This window comes from Mus pahari, chromosome 6 (genome assembly GCF_900095145.1).
Source record: "Mus pahari chromosome 6, PAHARI_EIJ_v1.1, whole genome shotgun sequence".
NCBI classification, from domain to species: Eukaryota; Metazoa; Chordata; class Mammalia; order Rodentia; family Muridae; genus Mus; species Mus pahari.
The window spans coordinates 7,944,753-7,954,102 of record NC_034595.1 but is presented as its reverse complement, the minus strand read 5'-3'; the positions used below and the strand labels follow the sequence as shown (position 1 = coordinate 7,954,102).

Sequence of the window (9,350 nt, the reverse complement as noted above, 5' to 3'; positions counted from 1 at the left end):
GCAGGATATGTGATATGCAACCCCTAGGGGGATTGCCACTCCTGGGTGAACAGCTGCTCTAGAGACTGTTATTTGGGGTTCCTCAGACTGGCATGTGTCTTCTTAGCATGAATCAAAAAGAGCAATAACAATAAAAAAAAAATGTGTAAAAGTTAAATGTCTTTAAAATTTTGAAGTCTGGAGCTGGATGCACGCCTTTAATCCCAGCAATTGGGAGGCAGAAGCAGGAAGCTCTCTGAGTTCAAGGCTAACTGGTCTACAGAGAGTTCCAGGACAGCCAGGACTACATATAGAAACCCTGTCTTGAGCTACCACCCCCACAAAAAAATTTGCTCATGAAAATATATTAAAATATGTTAGTGCCATACATATTCTGCCTCTCCACCGTGGGTGCCCAGGCACCGTGGCACATTGCTCGAGGAGGCAGAAGGAAGTCTGGAAAGGGGGTCCACACTCCCTTCCTTCGCCAGAGCGGAGGGAAAACACCCAGGAGCCTAATACAAACGCTGTGGTCCCCCATCTACTCTCTGGGTAACGGGGCACCGCTGGTGTGCCGCTGTCACAAGTCAGAATCCATGCTTCCCCTTAGATCATCCACCCTCCAGGTGGAGAGCGGAGGCAGAGCCTGGGAGAAGCAGAACGCACTTTGATAGGGAGGGCCAGAAGGAAGAAAGCCTTCCTCGGGAGTCAGGTCCAGCTCTTTAGTCAAGGGACTCCCCACCACCCCGATCCATTAAGGAGGCAGTTCTCTAAGACGGTCCTTGCTTGTTCATACTGATTTATTTGATGGTGGATGTAAACACATCCACTTTATTCCGGGTGAACCACGGATTAAATACCTTTTGTGGGAAGGAATACCCAGTAAGGGAAGCTTGTTGGCTGAAGGCTCGAAGCTATCCTAGTCCTCAGTGGGGTGTCGTGGTTCCAGAGCAGGTGCACAGACAGGCAGGAGGCGGCTCCACTCCTACCTGTCTCATATCTGAGATTCCCGGGGTCTGAGCTCACTCAACCTTTCTAGTTCTCATATCTGTCTGGTAACATGGGTCCACATGACCAACATGTTAGAGCAATGTATACAGGATTGGTGGGAGCAGATAATTCAGAGGAAGGCAGTCAGATGATCAACACTCACAAAGTTTTCATAATCATTAGCCGGGGTAACGACAGCCTCAAGCCCCAAAAAGCATCCCCTAGAAATGGACAAAATTAAAACGCTGACAGTACTGACTCAGGCTAAGGACACGGATCAATTAGAATATTTAAGACACTGTACTAGAGCATTAAGTGGTACAAACACTTTGGAAAAAAAAACACGCAAGTTGCTTTGCTTTTATGAAATCAAGCATGACCCACCATACCTCCTACTATTTATCAAAAAGAACACAATTAACAAAAGCTGTACAAAAGTGTTCATAATTGTTTATTTGAAACATCCCAAGTTAGAAACAGTCCGATGTGCATCAGCAGGTGACTGAATGGAAGTACTTAAGTAGACTATGAACTTCAGATAAACACAAGTTACAAGCATCTAAAAATCCGTTAAGTTTTTAGGAAATCTACATGAACCAAGATTTCTTTTATATTATGTCCAGTGGGGGAAGGAATTGACTGAATATTAATTCCCTGGAGTCCTTGTAATATTCATGTTCTGGTCAGGAGTTCTCAGCCATTGGTGTTTGTTGAAACTCAATTTCTGGGCGTGAGGGATACGGCTTGAGTGGTAGGTAAAGTGTTTGCAGTGAGAACCCACGTTCAGATCGCCATCTCCTACGTAGAGAGCTATAACACCAGTCCAGAGATCACAGGGCTTGCTGGTTAGTGTAGTCAGCCTGGTGAGCTCCAGGTTAACTGAGAGACCGCATCTCAAAAAGAGGACTAGGGAATCGGGACAGCTCAGCGGGTAAAGGCACTTACTGCCAAGCCTGAACCCAAGTTCACTCCTGGTCACGCACATGGTGGGAAAGAACAGACTCCTGGAAGTTGTCCTCTGTCCTCCATACTCACGGCATGACACACCATGCCCACACATGCACACACACCCGACAGTGATCTCTACCCTCCTATGCACACCTGCACAGACACAGGGAGGAATCCCGAGGTGCACAGGCACCTACCAACTTTATTTCATGTAAAAGATGGACAGTAAGAATAAGTTGTGTTAGCTAAGCAGTCCCAGTACACCGTACACAAGGATGGGGAAGCCTGGAGTTCCAGACAGCCTGTACTACATAAAAAGTTCCAGGCCCTGTGTACACTGACAGTCTCTGAATTCAGTAATGTTAGGTCAGGAAGACATGTCCCTGTCACCCATCCCCTCCAGAGGGGATCTTGCAATCTTTCTACCTCTTCTTCCAAAACATCTTAAACACATGATTCTGTTTTTAACATTCTTCTCTATTGCAATCAACTTGTGACTTGAAGTAGATATTTTCCCTTAAGTCCGTTTTAATTAAAAAGTCACAGTGTGCTGAATGAAACATACTGCACCCACAGTGAGGTGCGCACCCTTCACTCCCCTCACTGCTCTCAGTCTGTGCCCACGGAAAGGCCACTGGTCCGAGTTCCCACTGAAATCCACTTAACACACACCTGGCCTCTCCCTCTTACTGAAAACTGTCAGCAAGGAAGAATGAAGAATCTGGTGACTTGGGTTGAAAGTATTTAGGCACATTCTGCTAGAGGCTCCATCACTGGCCCTAGGGGGCCATGGTCCGGCAGCTTCCAAGCTCCCCTAGGTGAGACTGGGCTGTGTGAAGCTGGCCTATGGACCACATCTAGGCTTCCTGGTAGGTAAGGGGTAAGGAGCTGGTCTCTGAGAGTGGACTGCCTGAGCAGATCCAGGGTAGGAGGTCTTAAGCCTAATCCATTCTCCAGTGCCATGTCCCCTTCAAACTGTGCCCCAAAAGTATCAAAACAACACAGGACTCTGAACTTCTTCCTCAAAACAATGCCAAAAAAAAAAAAAAAAAAAAAAAAAAAGAAAGAAAAAGAAAAAAAGAATACCCCTTGAATACTAAAATACTTATTTTAATGAATTTGTTTTTAATACAAATGAAAAACAAGATTCTTACCATTTTAACTACAGTTAAAACCAGAACTGGTCAATAACATATTAATTTTGCAAAGTTTTTAACTACAGATTGTCAAGTATATAATAGATAATGCAATTTAGTGCTTTTTTTGTCACAATATCAAAAAAGCATTTTCTCATACCTAGGTTATCAAAAGTGCCACTCAAAATCTTTTTCTAAATCAAGTAAAGTATCTGCAAGTGTGCATGTTTGCTAAAAATTAAAAAGGAAACGTCAGTGCTATTACATAGAAAACCCTGTTTTGAAAAACGAAACAACAACAACAAAAAAAAACAACAACAAAAAAAGGAAAACTTTATATATTGACTATCACTTAAGTGCTTCTTAACCAACCAAAAGTGCCTAACACAGATGGCGGGCTCGCGTTCTTAGGATGAAAGCCATCCTACAGAATTGTAAGGTTAGAACATGACAGTTATGCACCAAATGAAGCAATACAATCTATGCCTTAGTGTGTTTGCTTGTTTGCTCTCCGAGACAGCAGATTTAATGTTGTATTGCTTCATTCTAGGAGTCTTGCCACGTGAGGTTAGGTTCTGTGGTTTACATCAAATGTGGGAAGACAGTCCTCATGAGAACTGAGCATTTTCACAGGAAAACAACTTTCATTTCAGATAAAACTAGAAATACACACACATGTCTACTGAGCAGAGATACCCAATGCAAACCTACAAGAAGAGACAGTCAAATAAACTCGTGAAGCAGTGATCCGGGAGAGGTGCAGGACAGTTTGGCCATGACAGTCCTTTTGCTGAGTCACAGAGGCATGCCACCAGCCTATTCAGACCAACTGAGTCAGGAGGACCATGCAGCGTGTGAAGACTCTCTCTCCAGCTGGCGAAACAAAACAACCCAGCTTCCAAACACAGGATTATTAAAGTAAAAACCACACCCCTAGCCTGGCATGGTGGCCCGGGCCCATAATCCCAGTACTTTGGAAGCTGAGGTAGAAGGTCTGGGCCAGCCTGGGCTACAGAATGAGACTCCTATTGCAAAAAGAAAATGATACACACAAATTGTAACCCTGCTTTTCTAAGGAAAAAGTAGTTTTTAAAACAAGGGCATGAAATAAACTTCAAACTGAGACTCATTAAAAGTAATGAAAAATAATACTTGAAACTAAAATAAGTTAAATTTCAGTTTGTTTTTTTTTTCCCAAGCCTACAGCACCCTGTATTCCCAGGCAGTCTCCCATCCACGTACTAACCAGGCCCGACCCTGCTTAGCTCCTGAGATCAGACGAGATCGGGCATGTTCAGGGTGGTATGGCCGTAGACAATTTCAGGTATTTTTAATGTGTGCAAGATATATAAAATAAATAACTGTATACACCAAATATACACTATTAGTTTATTTTAGGTTAAAAAGTATTTAGGAAAAGTTCTCTGTGTTCAAAATTAAATAGGAATTGTCTTCTATATACAGGAATTATATTGTAAATATGAAGTAAAAGTTTAATTCTGCAGAATTAAAACACAATTATAGTCATTCAAAAAGTAAAAAAAAAATACTGAATTTTTTGTTAAATTCTTAGAATTTTGCAGTAACAAGTGAACTTTTTGTAACATTTAAAAAATTATTCTTTTATCAATATAAAACTATCCAAATAATTATGAGAATCTCTTACACCAGAAAAATAAATTCACATGATACACTCGTGACCCCAAGAGTTACAACCAGCAGAGCGAGTGGTGTCCCTGAAACAAAGCACTTCCCCCTTTTGTCTCCTCCATCCCACACATAAGCGTTATTTCACATCATTTACACAGAACTACAACACACTCCGAGAGATAAGTAACTCTTTCTTTTTGCCTCCGAAGCCCAGGGACGATCCTCAGTCTTCTTTCTTGGCGTGTCTCTTAGTACCACCCGAAGGCTCTGCTCCCTGCTTAGATGCACTTGAGGCAGAACCATTGGAAGACGGTTTGACTTCAGTTTTCTTTTCACTCAATGAAAACTGCTGCTGCTGCTGCCGCCGGCCAAACAACATCCGAGTCAGGGTGTCCTCAAAGGTAGTGAGAGTCACAGCAGTATCCTTTGTCATCATCATGGTTACCTAGGGAAAAAAATTAACTCTGAGTTTCAGTACAAACACTTTTTGTTTCTTAAAACTGAGAGAGAAAAATAATGGGCAAAGGGATTCAAATGTATTTTTTATTTAATCTGTAGGAGAAAAAAATACGGTAAACCCTGGGGAAAAAATCTCAGATCACTAAGAATTTAAAGATTATTCATTAAAAATGTACCTGGTACTGGTACACCAAATGAAGTATAACCATTACTACCAAAAATTAAAAAGAAAAAAGAACAAGAGAGAGAGAAATAGATGAATGACAAACAGACAGACAGACAAGGAAGTCAAAGAAGATCCAATTTTTATGAGATATAATCTTATCTACCATCTACACATACAGCCAATACAGCTATCATTATTATCCATCTGGCATGGGTCAGAACTGTAAATACTTTATATTCCTCTCTACTTTCAACTTAATGCAACAGTTACTGTTGCCTCCATCACAGAGAGGAATAGTCACAGCTCTGACAGGTTAAGTAACTTGCCCCAAACTAAAAAGCAAATTGAATGGAAAGCAAGACACAATACAGACTTGGGTTCAACTACTACTTAACAACACACCATTGCCACTGGTGCAGGCTTTCAGGAGCTGCAGAATATATCCCAAAAAGACACTACAGGAAACATCTCCCCACCAATCTTTTCTGCTTGAATTACTTAAATATAAAACAAAGACATCAGAATTTGGAGTGAAAAGTGGTTCCAATCCTTTACCTCATAAATCACACTGTTCAACAACGTTCAGACTTGATCTAGAAATTAGACTAATCCCGAAGTGGATGTGCAGGGAGAACTCAGGATCTAGCTTAGTTTCAAAGCCCTAAGACTCTGTAACAGTCAGTTCTTCCAGATCACAGAAAAAAAAAAAAAAAATCAAACTAGAAACGTTTGGAATGGCATCGCTAAAGGAGGCCCCTATACAACCCATTTGCTTGGGGTGCATGATATCAAGAATAATATATCAGTCAGTGTGGCATCATCTAGGGGCTGGGAAGTTACAAAGGGTGTGTGCCATGCAAGCTAAAGTAGCCAGAAATAATGGTAAATAATTTAGAGCACGTCAGATGAAAATGGTACAATATAATCTACAGGATACTAACACTACCACATATATAAAGCAAGGCTCACTTACACAGAACTTTGTGAGGGTCAGACAGTCTGAAATGTGTACTGTGAAAGAGCTACTTTAATAAAAACAAACCCACCTTGTCCTGTCTGTCTCATTTTTTAACTTTATTTTATGAGTATTAGTGTTTTGCCTGCATTTGTCTATATTTCACATGAACCAGTTACAAAGAGTTGTGAACCACCATGTGGGTGCTGGGAATTGAACCTGGGTCCTCTATAAGAACAGTCAGGGGCTGGTGAGATGGCTCAGTGGGTAAGAGCACCCGACTGCTCTTCCGAAGGTCTGGAGTTCAAATCCCAGCAACCACATGGTGGCTCACAACCATCCGTAACAAGATCTGACGCCCTCTTCTGGAGTGTCTGAAGACAGCTACAGTGTACTTACATATAATAAATAAATAAATCTTTAACCATTGAGCCATCTCTTCAGCCCCGAAGCAGCTACTTTTATAACATATGTGATGTCTGACCAGAAGGAGAACCCTGGGAGTAGAAATGTTGACGGAAGAAGGAGAGTTAAGACAAGGGATGGAGGATGGATGCAATTTTATGAGTAAAATTAAAATACAGACTTTGAAAGTACTCTATATGGGTGGATAAAGCTGCTTCCTGAGCCACAGAATAAGTGCAAATTCCAGTGTCTGGGGTGGGCAACTTCCCTACAAGCTGTTGGTCAGAAGTGTCTGAAGTTCCTCCCTACCGCATCTCCTTACAAAAACACAAGCTAGTGACCCTGCTGTTGGTTGTCTCTAAAACCTACATGGTAAGACCCAACCGCTAAAGACACCACAGACTCTGGTCACAGAACATGGAGAAAGCAAGCTTGAACCGGCCACGAGTTTTCTTAATGCTTGCTAGTCCTCATGGTGCCAGAAGGTGTCACAAAGGCTGATGAGAGAGACTGACATCAACTCCTACTCAGCTGTGGAGGCTGGAGATATATTTCTGAATGGTAAGGCAAACCGCGCCCACTCTGCAATCCAGGGGCACACAGCAGCTTTCTCCTTAAATCTGAGACCCACTCCACAGGAGGGGATTTATTCACATCTCATACTTTAAAACCTGATCAGAAGCTGTTGGCCAGAGAGGTCATAAGACCTCTGTGGAGGCTACTGCTTTGGTTTTGCTAAATAGACAAGGTGTGCTTATCACAAACGCTGTTACCATAATTAGTGCTACTGTGAGCTTCAGTCTGAAGCTTCCTTCTCCAATGGGTAGTATTAAGTGCCCCAGGGACTCATAACTGGTCAAAGTAATGACAATAAGAGACTGCTAAATGTTCAGCAAAAACTGGGGCATCAATCCTACTCCAAGCCTTAGAAACCCTCTGAGAAGAAATATCAGAAAGGACATAAGAAACAGAAAAAGAGGGGAATGGCATGGCATGTTGGCTTGATATGTGATACGGCTGCTGCAGTCTTGAACCCAGAGCATCTGGGATGGACTGCACAGGATTTGTGTAAGACTGGACCTGCCAACATCCTGCAACGGAAGAGGTAGGCGCTCGCTATGTCCCACAGTTCCCTGAGGTTTATATGTAGTTAATGGTTACAGGAAGAGGGAGGGACATTTACTTCAGTGGTGTAGCCATTGGTAAGGCACCCACATTTTTTTTTAATTTTTAAAATTTATTTACTTTAGTTTATATATGTGTGTGTGTGTGTGTGTGTGTGTGTTTTATCTGCATACATATGTGTGTTTGATGTCTAAGGAGGCCAGTAGAGGATTTAAGTTATCTGGGACTGGAACTGCAGCAGACTGTGAGCTGTTACATGGTTGTTAAGACCTGAACTTGGATGTTCTGGAAGAGCAGCCAGAGATTTTAATGTGTACCCTCTGAATTGACCAGACCTTGTACACATAAATTATTGAAAATGTAGAAGTACTCATTCCTAAGTATCTTGTAAAAACACACTGATCAGTACTTTGAAGTGACCTTGAAAAGCTGGTGTCTATGCCACATCTGGGGTATGGCTGCAGGTTGTACCAACAGTGGAAGTAACAGGCCACTGGACAGTTCAAGCCGCTCTCCCAGGACTGCTCCTGTTTCCACTCCCCATATCCATTTAATCCTGTATACTCCTTGTCTTCACTTTTACTTACCTCAATTAACTAGAATCATTTTACAGTTCTACCGGTCTTTGAAACTTTTACCACAGTCATCATACATGGCTTAATTTTTAAAACACACAGCTTCTTCAGTTTTCATCATTATTGGTCAGCACCTTTGCTCTATTTCACAGTAACTAGTTCACTGTAGTTTCTTCAAGTGAACAGCCAATACCAAATACATGTTTCTCAGAGTTCTTTCAAGTATCCACTGATGGAAGAAGGGATCCAAACTTGACACAGTTCAAAACAGACAAAAAGACTTATCTTAACATGTTTTTCTTATGTCAGAAGGCTGAGGAGATGGCTCAGCGGTTAAGAGGGCTGGCTGCTCTTCCAGAGGACCTGGGTTCCTTTCCCATAATCCGCATGGCACAATTACTGTACCTCCAACTCCAAAGAACCCAACACCCTCTTCTGGCCTCATTGGGCAGCAAACATATACAAGGTATACAAAGATATATACAGACCAAACACCAATACACATAAAATAAAATATAATAAAAATAAATCATATATGAATTTTACCCAATAATGCATTTAACATATTTAAAGTTAATTACCATTGAGATCAACTAATGGTCAAAACTATGTCACATTTATAATGTGATTTTATACAGAAAATGCCAGAAGCCACATATCCCTTGGGGCATGTGTAACCCTAGTTCATGAAACACAGACTTGCTTGAAATTGCAAAGCGTCCATTTTGACATAAGTCTGTGTATCAACAATACAAAAGGGCTTTCTCCTCTACTGATAATCTTTCCCATGTATTTTGTTTCCCTGTAGCTTGAGTTTTATCAATCATAAAGTACTTGAGAGAATTATAACAATAAATGATTTCCTCTTTAATTAGTCTGGCTAAACATAGCTGAACATGTGATGAGTTCTAGGTAAAAAGAAGAAAAAGGGGGTTGGGGATTTAGCTCAGTGGTAGAGCACT

The 9,350-nt window shown here is 41.5% G+C and overlaps 1 protein-coding gene and 1 pseudogene across 1 annotated transcript in view; both read right to left on the bottom strand.

Moving 5' to 3' along the window:
- Positions 1 to 4,250: 4,250 nt before the first annotated feature.
- Positions 4,251 to 4,369, bottom strand: LOC115064264 (annotated as a pseudogene).
- Positions 4,370 to 4,431: 62 nt separating this feature from the next.
- The window catches only part of Tmem38b (transmembrane protein 38B), a 40,319-nt gene continuing 35,400 nt past the window's right edge, over positions 4,432 to 9,350 (bottom strand). The window contains exon 6 of the mRNA XM_021200643.2: positions 4,432 to 5,148. Coding sequence (XP_021056302.1) covers positions 4,927 to 5,148 — 222 coding nt within the window. The 3' untranslated portion in view covers positions 4,432 to 4,926. The remainder of the gene's footprint in view (positions 5,149 to 9,350) is intronic.